The following is a 13,136-nucleotide window of genomic DNA, read 5'->3' on the forward strand; positions in this document are numbered from 1 at the left end:
TTTTCCCTCCCTTCAGCATCTTTAAACTCCTCTAGTTAAAAAACTACAACACCTAGACACTTCAAACCTGGAGCAGATTATTCTGCACTGATTGCAGAACATTTAAAACCAAGTGTGTGATCTGTGAAACCTTCATCTGATTCCTGAAACCTCAATAAAGGGCAACTTCAGCACTTTTTTTGCATCCTGGTCCAGCTCCAAAACCACAACACCTCACTGGTATTTGATCAAAAGGTGAAATCTATGCTAAAATCTTGTGTTTTGAATCAACATTCATATAAACTAATTCATGTCATTTCAGTGAGTCATCATGGTTGTGCCCTGAGTCCTCTGTTGCTTCAGATGAGGCTGATCCCCATGGATTTACACACACACACAAATACATGTCATATACACATTCAAGCCACTTAATTAAAATAGAAGCATTTATTTAAAACAAGTCTTCATTGTAACTGATGTGCAGGGGGATAAAGTCTGGTTACGGCCCTGCTCACATTTGTCTTTAATTCGTGGCGATTCGAGCCTGAAGGGGGCGCTGGTTCAAATCCGCAGCTTTACGGTGTTCTTGCTCACGTAAACAGACGCAGGAATTCGGAGCACGAGACAACAGAAACCGCTGACAACTTTCTCTTCCTGCCCGGCCGTGTTTACACATCAACAAAACGAAGCGTGTTGCTAAAACAACGAGCGGGAGGAGGAGGAGGAGGAGGAGGAGGAAGTGGGTGTGTGTGAGTGTGTGTGTGTGTGTGTGTGCGGTACCGTCTCCGGCTCCAGAACAGTCCACGGTGAAGTGTGTGGGCTCGTTGGCCTTCAGCCCGCTCCGCTCCACTCCAGGTCCGAACACCTTCACCTGGCCGGGGTGACTTCCTTTCCCCACGTTCACCTACGAACACAGACAGGAAGTGATGTCATTATAGTTCAAAGCGGCCGTTTCAGGAGGCTCAGGAGGACGTGACGGTCAACGCCTCGTTCATTAAAACATAAGATTAAAGAGAAGGACACGATGACATTAATTTATCATCGATATAAAATTATTTCATTCATGCAGTTTAATGAGGAACTTTTATTTTGAAAAACTTTTACATCCAGATATGTGAACACCTGGATGTAAATGTAAATTTTTTATTTCTTTTTAGTTTTATTGGCTTCATCGGTTTTTTGTGAAGCGTGAACTTGTTTAAAAGTTTAATATTTTGCTGTTTCCTGGAAAACGTTTCCTTATAAAGATAAAAAACAAACATTAATCCGCTATATGTAGGAACTTCTGCTGGTTAAACGCAAACAAACGACACTTTTATCCATTTATGGAGACAGTTTAGTTAGATTTTAGAATATGTGTAGAAAAACAACACTTATTTAATCTGTTTTTAGTTTTATTTTTGACACTTTAGAACAAATTCAGAGTTTTAAAACCCACTGTGAGGAAGTCCGGCTGGTTTTCCTGGAGTTTAACTTTCTTCCTCTTGCAAAACCTAAAGTTTGACCCGATCTACGGTTTAAACTTTAAAGACTTAAATTAAAGAGAAAACTGGGAGTTTCAGATCAATTATAGTAAAAATAAAACCTTAAACTGATTTGGTGAATATCTGATGGGATGAAGCTCATTTAAACGACTCGTTTAAAACAATTTTTAGAAAACTTTGTTGTTTTTTAATAATTTTTTTTAATGGAGCAAATGATCAACTAGAGTTTGAAAAGCAAAAAGAAAAATGCTTAAATGAGGATGTTTGTGTTCAAACGTTCATCCCATCATTTCCTGCTGCAGATATTTTAATCCTCTAACGTGGATTTAATTTATTTTCTCTGCAGAAGCTGAAAGAAATCAACATAAAAATGTTGAAAAAATACTTCTTAACTGTCTTTATAATAATGTCCCAACATTATAAATGCATCATGTAAAATAAAAGTTTCAACAAAAAGAGCCAAACACCAGAATAAAAAGGTCGACATTTATTTTGAAGCCTCTTTAAACGTCCACCTGAGTGGAAATAAAATCATTTTATTACAACTTGTGATTAAAGGAGTTTCAGTCACAGACGTTTCTGAATGAAAAGATTAAAATTAAAAACAGATTTAAGGATTTAAACAGACAAATGAAACCGTCGGAGCCATGAAATGTTTCTGAGGAGCTGGTTTCAGTTTATCAGCCGTCTGCAGATTTATTTTAATGTTTAAAGGTGTAAAAGTTTTAAACCAACAGGGTCATTAAAGACGAACCCCTTTCTGCTCCGAGGTCGATTAACTCATCTTTCTTTCAGCCTGAACTTGTATTTTAAACGTAAGCGGGGTGTTTTCGTGTTTTTATTTCCTCACGTTTAATGAGAAGGTGCTCAGCCTGCTGGGTGTGACCGAAGGAAGGTGCAGTCCCCGCTGAAAACCACGAGTAATGCCTTCCTGCAAGTGCAAACCTGCCCTGAGCTCCTGAAATTGTCTTTGGACCCTGATTAAAGTCCAAACTCTTAAACTCCTGGTTTGGTTTCATGACAAACAGATCTGTAAATGCTCCGAGGCTCGTCTGAAGCAGCTCCTCCCGTTTTTAAGTTTTGGTCTCTTATCTTTCAACGCTAAGAAAATAAAAGTCGCTGCCAACTCCGGATTCCTGAACGGTGCACAAACACCTGGAAACTGATCTGAGGTCTGCTCGTGGTTTCTTAAAGACTCCGTCACCCTGCAGGTGAAACTGAGCGGAGGGCAGCTGATAAACAGAAACCAACAAAAAGGAAAGAAAGAATCTCAAACTGAAAATAAAAACACAAACTTAAAGGTGGTTTTAGTGCAGAGGAGTAAATCTGTGATTACAGAAAGAAAACCTTTTTCTCCATTTGTGAAATGATTTTATGAAGATCATGAATGAGAAGTTATCGGATAAAAGTTTAAATTTGGCACAAATAAAAACAGTTTTTTGACTTCTGCAGATTTAAACAGGGGAAAGATCTGCAGAGTGAAAAAGTTTTCATTTAAAACAGAAAAAACAGGAAGTCAAAGGTTCACTGATCTGAACTTTATAAACTTCTGAACCAGCAAAACTTTAAAGAATTAAATCTGAGTTTGATTTAAAGAATCAGCAGCAGCGTTTAATACGACGCAGGACTTATCAGGTCAGTACCTGTAAGTACCGGGTACTCAGAGGTCAGTACCGGGTACTCAGAGGTCAGTACCGGGTACTCAGAGGTCAGTACCAGTGAGTACAAGGTAATCACAGGCAAGTACTTGCAAGTAGCGGGTACTCAGAGGCAAGTATTGGTACGTACAGCGGATGTACTGGGTAAGAAAAAAAGAAAACCTATCAGGTAAGTACTTACTGAGTACATGTTGGTAAGCACAGGTAACTATAGAGGCTTGTATCGGGTAAGATGCTGTTAAACACCAGATAAGTACTAGTAGTAGTAGTAGTAGTAGTTGTTGAGTACGTAGTAAACAAAGGGTACCAGCAGGGTAAGTAGAGTAAAAGTACAGGGTACATACCTGATAAGTACTTTTTGAGTACCTATCAGCGAGTACAGCTGCTCAACATCGGGCTGTTTCTTTTTTTTCTACCAAACTATTTAAACTTTTCAAAGTAAACTTGATTTAAAAGGATTTAAATGAGGTAAAGTCAGATTTAGGTGACTATAAGTATAAGATTTGATTAATTTAAAGAGTTGCTGTAGTTTCTTAGAAGGTTCAGGTGAGTGAAGCTTAAAATCAAGAAGTTTTACACAAAATAAAGTCAAACTTAGTGCATTAACAGTGAATACAGTGCATGTGAGTATCGGACTTTAACATACAAACAAAAACAATTTAAAAACATGAAGAAAACAAACCCAGAAGTTACAGTAAACAAAACAACAGAGTTTATAAAAGGAAGATTCAACAAATTCAATTCTGATCACATGCTGGATGTTAGAGACACGTTTTCATTAAAAAACAAGAAAATCTCTGATTTCAGTGATTATTAAAAGTTTGCTGCTCTGTTGAAACGACTGGAAGGAAAAAAAATCAACAAACTGTTTGGATTCCTGCAGAAACTTTAGGACATTTATTTGTCTGAGAGCAGCCACAGAGACTCCGGCGTCAGGATGAAGGATTCCATGCGGTGCAGGAACTCGTTCATCAGTTTGTTGGGTTCAAAGACGAGATTAAAGCCGGGATTAAAGCCAGGTTCAAAGCCGGGTTCAAAAACGGGATTAAAGCCGGGTTCAAAGACGAGATTAAAGCCGGGTTCAAAGCTGGGTTCAAAGCCAGGTTTAAAGCCGGGACCAAAGCCAGGACCAAAGCCGGGATCAAAGCCGGGATCAAAGCTGGATTCAAAACCGGGATTAAAGCCAGGTTCAAAATCGGGATTAAAGGCGGGTTCAAAGTCGGGATTAAAGGCGGGTTCAAAGCTGGGTTCAAAGCTGGGTTCAAAGCTGGGTTCAAAGCCGGTTCAAAGCCAGGTTTAAAGCCAGGATCAAAGCCGGGATCAAAGCCGGGATCAAAGCTGGATTCAAAACAGGGATCAAAGCCGGGATCAAAGCCGGGATCAAAGCCGGGATCAAAGCCGGGTTCAAAGCGTTAGCTCAGACTATAAAAACTGTAACCCTCCGTAGTTTAATCCAAGCAGCTGCAGCAGCTCAGTAACCAACATGTCTGCAGCTAATAGCCGTAGCGCTCCTCTGTGTAGGTGATAATAACCAGAGGTTTCTTTGGTTTTCTGGCTTCAGCTGAAGGTTTCTGTAAACACTCCAGCTGAGCCGACTGCCTCGACTCGACGGCGGCGCTTTCTGCCTTAAACGAGCGCTCGCACGAGACGACTCCGGTCATCTCCGTCTCGACCCGACTCGTAAACCGGAGCGGAGCTGAACCGCTTCCCGATCGGCCGCTTACCCTGAAGGGGCTGCCGGGGACGCAGACTCCTCCCCAGCTGATGGCGACGGTGTGTTTGAGCGAAGAGGCGGGCGTGTAGGAGCACAGGTGGAGCCCGTCAGCTTTGCTCCGGACCTTCACCTCCACGGGGAGCCCCTCCCCATCCTGATGGAGCAACGGACACCGCAGGGTTAAACCAAATGCCAGAAAAACACAGGAAGTAGAAGCCATTTTGCTGCTTTTAGCTTTCACAAAAAACAAAGACCTTTTTAACCTTCTTTCTCTTTCGTGTGTAACTTGCAGATATTTTAGTCTTAAACTCTAAGTTACATCGTTTTATCGCCTCAGCTCAGCAGAAACTTCCTGTTTTAACTGCGTCTCCGACCTGTGCAGTGATTTTCAGAGGTCCTTTCCCGGCTCCTTCGGTCTTCACGGTGAACTCGGTGGGTTCGTTGATCAGGCAGCCGTTCTTCTCGAGGCCCGGGCCGTAAGCCTGAACCTAAAACCAAAAAAAAAAAACAAAAACTCATTTCCAACAATCATCTTCCACTCCAAGCAGTTCAGAGGAGAAGCAGGAAGTTAACGACCTTCTCTGGGTGGCTGGTGTTGTCATCAGGGACGACGCACGCCATGAACGGGCTGAGCTCGATGTCCTCCTCGTCGCACGTCACGTGGACGGCGTACTCGCCAGCTTCTGTTGGCCAGTAACAAACGTTACACGACCCGTCGTTTTGGTCCTCGCACTCGATTTTCGCCCGTGCCGGCCCCTCGATGGCAAAACCTGAAAACACACAGCCGGTCAGACAAGACCGAGACGGCGCCGAGGCTCCCGAGTCCGTTTCACTTCACCGGAGGAGGCGGGCACGCCGCAGGCGCTCAGATCAAATCTCTGAGGGTGGAGTTTGAGGCGTCATAAGCAACAATAAAAAAACATGATTTGAATCTTTGGCTAAGGTCAGCTGGAAGGTTAACTAAGGTCAGCCGGGAGGTTAACTAAGGTCAGCTGGGAGGTTAACTAAGGTCAGCCGGGAGGTTAACTAAGGTCAGCCGGGAGGTTAACTAAGGTCAACCGGGAGGTTAACTAAGGTCAGCCGGGAGGTTAACTAAGGTCAACTGAATAGAGTGGTCATTCTTCAAAATAAAATACCCTGCAGACCTGTGTACACAATGTACACAAAGAGAAGTTTTTAACAGCACCAGATGATCCGTGGCCCGTTACCGGTCCTTGGCCCGATGTTGGACCGCTGCCCTAAGACTCAGTTTTACATCTTATTCGTGTCTAAAATAAAATCAGACAACTTACCCAAAACTCCAACTTCAGGGCCGATGGACTCGACCACAAAGGTGGCGGGTTTACCCACGATGCCCCCCTCCAAACCAGGACCCCACGCCCTGATCTGCTGAGGCCCCGCCTCCTGCCCGACCGCCACATCAAACGGACTGATGAGGAAAGAAGAGAGAGGAAACTGTTTGTGGATTCCGGTGAGATTTAAACATGTATGCAAACTGTGTGGCTTCCTGTGTGTGTGTGTATGTGTGTGTGTGTGTGTGTGTGTGTGTGTCCACCCTCACACAAATCAAAAACCCTGGAAGGGAAACCCGATACTCAGCGGTTAGAGTCTGTTCTTCTGCACCAACTTCACACCAAATAAAAGCGTCTGTTGGGATTTTCTGCCTGAACTTCAGACAAACGGAGCTCCAGTTTCTGGTTTTACTGCCAGTTTTTAAACTTCTCCCCTCAAATGGCACCACCACCACCACCGCCTCCCACAGCTGCAGCTAAGATTTATTTTATACACCGAGGGATGAAGTTTCAGCTACAAAACAGGAAAAATTTGTTTTGTCACCTAGCTGCAGGAAAACAATCCACGTTTAGTACCAAATAACTCTTCTGTGGGCAAACATGGAGGCTCCTCTGTCAGAGTTTAACATCTTTATTCTCAGTAAAACGTATCAACAGTCTTAAGAGTTTGTTTCCCAGCCACTTCCTTTTTGCAAAGCAGAGAAAAAACATTTTCTGACGTTAAATCAGCTCCACGAAGGAAGAACCACTCGCTAAATGAAGAAACCGACATGAGAACTTTCTGACCAAGCGGCTCAGTTCTGTGCTGTTCTTCTTTGTTTAATTAAAGGATTTACGTACAGTTTAGGAGAACAACCCCCCCAGGTTCTGCAGCGCGGGACAAAGTCCTCCTCACCTCTTCGGGATGTGCTGACCCCCCCAGGTGATGGAGACCGAGTACTTTCCAGGACTGCTGGGGTGATACTCGTAGGAGAACACGCCATCCTGACTGGAGATCAGCTTCAGCGGCTCCTCGGCGCCCTCTGAAAACACACACACACACACATTTATCCGAGTCCAGAAGACCTTTTCCTGCCTGAAGAGGTTTGAAGTCAGAGAGAACGACTTCTAACTTGGCTTTTCAGCTTCCCACCCATAAACCAGCAGACAGCTGGAACCCTGACCATCTCTGGATCGAGTCCACAGAAATCCCCAATAAGTCTAATAAACGAGCGCCGAAGGCCAAACCGATGCATCATGCTGTCGTTTTATCGCTTGTAGCAGAAACACGCAATCAGAAGTCCTTTTCAGGTTGAATTTGATGTCTGCAGATCATTTCCAGGCCTCCACTTTCTGAAACAGGAGGACGCAGGAACCACAGTCTGCCGCCATCTTGGCAGGTGCTCCCCGGCGTCCTACGTTTCTGCCAGAAATACTGCGTCCAGCCTCCATTTGACAGTTTTTACAGAAAGAAGCCGCTCAGAGGAATTTTTCACATCACGTCTGTTTAAATTTCTGTTAGTATTTAGATGAAACCAAGCCGTTGGACCTGCTCGGTCCTCTGCAGAGTGAATGTGACTTACTGGGCCCTTTGACGAGCGCCTTCAGGTCTCCACTTCCGGCGTTCCTCGTGTCCACCTTAAAATCTCCGACCTGCTTCACCCTCAGTCCCGACGGCTGCAGGCCCCGCCCCGTCGCCCTGCAGGCCCCCGGCACGCAGGCTGGGAGGCAGAAACCACAGACACTCAGTTAAATCACAGCCTGCGGGGATCGAACACGCGACATTAAAGATGAACCAACCGACCGGGTCCCACGTCCACGTTGAAGGGGCTGCGGTGGATCCCCACCCCGCCGAAGGTAACCGTGACGGCGTGCGGTCCGGCCTGCGTGGGCCGGTAGGTGCAGCGGTACACGCTGTCACCTTTGTCCTCCATCATCACCTCCACGCTGTTCTGGCGGCCCTGCGGGTCACGGATCATGGCCGTCACGTCTCCCGTTCCGGCGCCTGTCGGGAGGAGAAAAGCTCGGCGTTTAAAGGCGCTCAAACGTTTCCCCGAGGAGGAGCGGAGCGTCACGACTCCTCTCACCTGCCGTGAAGATGTCGAAGTAGGTGGGTTTGTTGGCGACGTTGCCCACGGGTTCGATTCCCGGGCCCTTCACCGTGACTTTGGAGGCGTCACCCAGCGACTTGTCCACGTTGACCTCAAAGGGACTTTTGGGAATCTGCTGACCTGCAAACAACACCGTCACCTGCCAACGAGACGGTCCTGCTATCAGTTCTGCTCTGGACTTTCATCAGAATCCAACTAAAAATAAGTCCACCTTGTGAGTCCCCATGACCTGAGGGACGTAGGTGACGCTGTACGTCTTCTTTCCCTCATTAGGCTCCGCCTTCAGCTGATCAACACAAACAGGTGCGTCAGTCACAGTTTATCAGACTCCTAAAGGCCGACGGCGAAGACAACTGGACCGTTACCTCCTCCTGGGAGCCGTCCGGCCGGTCCAGGTAGACGGTGACCTGTCCCTGACCGGCGCTGAACGTGTCAACGGTGAAGATGGCGGGACGCAGCACCCTGTTTCCTGTCGGCTCGATACCTGCGCAGCAAGCAGAAGGTCCTGTTATCAAAACCTCCGGCTCCAAACGGAAGGAAACAGGAGTTTACTGCAGACAGGAAGTGGAGTTTAAAACTGATCCCGATGAGTTGGGCTTCATTAGTTTCCAGATTTACCCAAAAACACTTTGTTCAGCTTGTATTTGCACTAAAAAAAAACATCAAATTAAAGCTGATTTTAAGGTGTTTGACTACATTCTGACAGCTGCTCATGTTAAATTCTAATAAATGTCCAAAATTAAATAAAAAAGGACAAAAAAAGCAGATTTTAAAAGAACAAAAAGTGATCCGAGACGTTTCTAAACTCTGAATCTGGAGTCCTGAAGAGACATTTTGTGTCACTCGTGTGCGTGTGTGTGTGTTTGAAACTCTCCCTACAACTCATTGCCGTTTGAAATCGACCCAATTCAAGATGGCTGCCGCAGCTAAAACACCTCGGTCAGTTTCAGAGACGCACGTCGAGGACGAAGGGATCACCTGAGACGTCGGGCGTGTCGTTATTTTATTTCTATAGAATGAGATATGCATTCTTGTAATTTGATCCGTTTTTATTATATATTTGAGTGTTGCTTCTGTAGGTATTCAGGGCATTTCCTCTTAGGGTTAAAGGTCATCAGTGTGTGTGTGTGTGTGTGGCTCATTGTTCACCCAAACAGCCGTCTACTTCCTGTCTTTGTCTTTAAATCCAGCTTTTGTTTTGTTTTTCTAACATTAAGCGCCATTTTTATTCCCTGCTGAGCTCGCAGCACATCGACTAAACGGCGTCTTTCCCGGGAAGTCCGGATCCAAGGACGGCTCGGCGGCGGCGGTTCTGCGAGCTCACCGGGTCCGTAGGCGCGGGCCTTCTTGGGGTTGAGTTTGGGTTTGAGAGGAGCGCCAGGCTTCAGTTTGGCTTTGGGGAACTGAGACAGGTAAGTCATGACCGACTGCTCGTCCACGCTGGGGTCGATGATCTCCTCCGGAGCGATCACCTGGAAACACAAAGTTCAGGGAGGTTCGGTACCGACTCGGGGTGACCCGACTCACGACACGTAAACATGACGGCTCCGTCTGCAGAGTCGTCATCATCAAACTGCTGCCATTTAACAGAAAGACACATTTCAAAATAAAACCCAAACCTGCATTTAGATCCAAACCCAACAACTAACCCCAGGTAGGAGCTTACCTGCGGGATGCCCAGCCAATCGTCAGCCAGCTGCATGGCTTCCGTGGCGTTCTCCACCGGCTTCACCGGATCCCAGGTCTCCCAGTCCGGACACAGACCTGAAGGACGACAAAAACTTAGCAGAAAGAAGGACAACATCTAATAAAAACAGCTGAAAACTTATCCCGAGAAGATTCATAATGAAATGTTTCTGACTGTATATAAACTTTATTTATTTATAAAATCACCTGTCGATCAGTTTTAAATATTAAAACTGCGCCACATCTTTTTCCTGATAAAAACCAAACCGAACGGAGTGAAAGCGTGGCGTCAGCGAGTTCCTGAAAAGTGGGAAAAAAAGAAGCGGTCCATTTTTTGCTGCTCTCGTTTTCCACCTGAGCAGGAGGAGGAGCTAAAACACGCAGGTGTGTCAGACCGAACGAGTGTTTGAAGAAGTCTGAGTAAAAACTGGACTAAAGGTGAAGGTTCTGTAAAAGTCTAAACTTTTCTTGTTTAAAAAACTGAAAAGCTCAGACAGAACTTCCTGCTGTCTTTCAACCACTTTGAAAAGCTTTCTTTCCTGCCTCCATCTTTATCTTTCTGCCTCTCCATCTTTAGCTCTCTGTCATCAGATGAGCAGGTCTCCTCTCTGCTGTGAGATTGACAGCTGTCAGTACTTGGGGAAGTGGGCGGGGCTTATGGCACGCTGCAGCATGAGTGCTTTCTCACATTTAGACGCCAAAGTCTCTAGATTTGTCGTTTTAAAAAAATGCTAGAGGGATCTGAAAACTCGCTAAATGTAGCGTTAAAGTGACAAAAAGGTCGTAGGTGTGTTTTTTTTGCGTGAGAAATACAAAGTGTGGCGTGTGAGGACCAAATGCGGGACTTTTGGCCGTCCCACGCAGGGTGATGCGGGACACAGGACAGGGGGGACTAAATGTGGGACGGTTGGCAGGTACGGATCGGTACCTGGAGCGCAGCTGTCCACCAGCGCCCCCAGAGCCCGCCCGTTCCTCCAGTCCTGGCTGAAGTTGTTGATGGGCAGATCGGGGACCTTCTGCTGAATCCAGCCCAGCAGGCGCTGTTTGGGCGTCTTCGACTCCGCCTGAACAGAAAACAGACTCACTCAGCAGCTCCGACACGAGCTGAAACCCCCGTTCACGCACAGACAACCGTTACCTCTTCGTCCTCGCCCTCCCACATCGGCATGGAGATGGAGTAGTGCAGGATCAGAGTCCAGACCAGACCCAGGATCAGCTTCAGGTTCCCGTCCACGATGGCCTTTGAGTCTGAAGGTGAGAAACAGGCGGACCGCGGGTCAGAGCTGCCGTCCGTGGCTTTTTAATAAAAGCTTCCATCCTGAAGAAACATTTAACGCCTTCAGGGAAAGTTCTCCTGCAGTTTTCTTCTCAGGAACTGGAGTTTAAACCGTTTAAATGATGTTTAAATCAGATCATCATTTTAAATCTTCTCGCAGATTTTTGGACAAAGATGGCGCCGCAGACACCATGGATGGGTTTTAAACAGTAAAATCCTCCTTTTCAGAGGTTAAAACTGAACAAGTTAGCTTCACTTTGTACTCCTAATTACTCCTCAGTCTGTAAAAAGCTGTTCATCCAAATATTTACACGAATTCACTTAAAGACGAGTTTTCTGACTTAAAAAATAAAAATAAAATAGTTTAAGTAAAAAGCTTCAAAAAGAAACAAATAACTGAAGACGGACTTTTAATAAACATCCAAACTAGCTGAAAATCCAAGAACTAAACCAGCTTCCTGCCGACAGTTTGACTCGTTTTATTATTTAAATATAATTTAAAGAAATCAGAGCAAATAAAGGATTAGACTCGACGTTCGGATGAAACTAAAGGTTTTAAAAAAGTTTTTTCTGTCATCTAAACTGATTTTAAACCAGCTGTTCTGGTTTAAAATCTCTTAAATCCGCAGCAGGATCATAAATCAGTTCAGTCCTGAGTTGGTTTAAACCAGTTCCGACTCGTCCTGACTCGTTCTGACGAGTTCCTCAGCTCCAGAGAAAACTGATCCTACAGAAAACCAGAAAGCTACACTTTCACACGGCCGGCATCAAAGCTCGACTGAATATAAATAAATAAAAAAGGCAGAGAAAGGAGCAGAGTCAGGGCTCGTTAAGGACCAACGAGACGTGAAGAGAATCCGTCCAAAGCTTTTCTTCCAGGTTCTCTTTAATCCGAGTTGGTTCTGTCGGCTGCGGAGGCAAACAGCCGAAGGCGGCAACAAAAATCACCAAAGTAGCTGAAGTTTTCACAGATTAACCGAAAAGATGGTCTCAGCTGAGAAACGAAGCTGAACCTGAAGAATCTCGTTAACGTTCTGTGTCATTAAACCCATTCAGACTCGTCTTTAAAGGAATGCCTATCACCCGCCGCCTCTCGGGGCAGACAGGAATGACTCTCAGCTACTACCACCCCAAAGTGTCTCCTCCTGGTCAGCTGGCTGTGGCGGCTATCACCTGTAGATCCAACGACTTGAGTTCCAGAGACATAAATACATCCCACCGGTGTCCCCTGTCCTGGAACGAGTGGACGAGGACGGGGGACACGTCGGGATCACGGTTGTCCTCGGAGCAGGAAACAAAGACGACAAGAAAACGTTTAATAATTCTGACAGCAACCAAAGATTCTCAAATCATCAGAACCGCCTCATCAGAACCGCCTCATCACTCAGGAATAACGAAGAGTTTTTTGTCAGTCAGGGAGGCGTGCTTCCACCGCCACTGTCAGCCATTTTCCTCCGTTAATGATTGGAAGATTTGCGGAGCTGCTCTGCTGCAGGCAAACTCGCGGCGTCCCGACAGCGACAGCGTGGGAGCCCCGCCCCCCCCTCCATCCAGACATGTTCCATCAGCTCAGGCTGAGGTGGAGGCCGCGGCCTCGCCCCTCCGTGACGCAACAAGCGTGGAACGACGGCGTGCATCGAACATCCAGCGGGGTTACGACATCACGGCGCCATGTTTTCCTTTCCTTCCGCTGCTGTTTGTATCGTTTACGTCTCCGCAGCGTCAACCTGTTCCCACCCCGGCCCGTCATCCTGTCAGTGATCCTCGTGACCTTTGACCCCTCAGGGAGTCAGAGGCGGAGGCTTCGTTTCCTGCGATCAACACGGGACGGTTTGGGTTCATCATCATCATCATCTTCCTCGGGCAGATTTAATTTTCTTAAACTTCAGATTTTTCTCCCCCGGTCCTTCGTTTATTATCGAATACGCTCACAGCAGGACTTTGTCCCCCCCCCCCC

At 46.1% G+C, this 13,136-nt stretch overlaps 1 protein-coding gene across 1 annotated transcript in view; it reads right to left on the reverse strand.

Annotated features, from left to right (window-relative positions):
• The window catches only part of LOC108244931 (filamin-B), a 46,962-nt gene that overhangs the window by 19,993 nt on the left and 13,833 nt on the right, over nucleotides 1-13,136 (reverse strand). Inside the window, exons 2-16 of the mRNA XM_017431478.3 lie at nucleotides 11,042-11,151; nucleotides 10,832-10,967; nucleotides 9,884-9,981; nucleotides 9,542-9,689; nucleotides 8,583-8,701; nucleotides 8,429-8,503; nucleotides 8,194-8,356; nucleotides 7,911-8,111; nucleotides 7,690-7,827; nucleotides 7,023-7,149; nucleotides 6,128-6,264; nucleotides 5,412-5,605; nucleotides 5,210-5,323; nucleotides 4,846-4,989; nucleotides 760-883 (exon numbers count right to left, since the gene is read on the reverse strand). Of these exons, the coding sequence (XP_017286967.1) occupies nucleotides 760-883; nucleotides 4,846-4,989; nucleotides 5,210-5,323; nucleotides 5,412-5,605; nucleotides 6,128-6,264; nucleotides 7,023-7,149; nucleotides 7,690-7,827; nucleotides 7,911-8,111; nucleotides 8,194-8,356; nucleotides 8,429-8,503; nucleotides 8,583-8,701; nucleotides 9,542-9,689; nucleotides 9,884-9,981; nucleotides 10,832-10,967; nucleotides 11,042-11,151 (2,028 nt within the window). The remainder of the gene's footprint in view (nucleotides 1-759; nucleotides 884-4,845; nucleotides 4,990-5,209; nucleotides 5,324-5,411; nucleotides 5,606-6,127; nucleotides 6,265-7,022; nucleotides 7,150-7,689; nucleotides 7,828-7,910; nucleotides 8,112-8,193; nucleotides 8,357-8,428; nucleotides 8,504-8,582; nucleotides 8,702-9,541; nucleotides 9,690-9,883; nucleotides 9,982-10,831; nucleotides 10,968-11,041; nucleotides 11,152-13,136) is intronic.

Source organism: Kryptolebias marmoratus, linkage group LG4 (assembly GCF_001649575.2).
Source record: "Kryptolebias marmoratus isolate JLee-2015 linkage group LG4, ASM164957v2, whole genome shotgun sequence".
Lineage (NCBI taxonomy): Eukaryota > Metazoa > Chordata > Actinopteri > Cyprinodontiformes > Rivulidae > Kryptolebias > Kryptolebias marmoratus.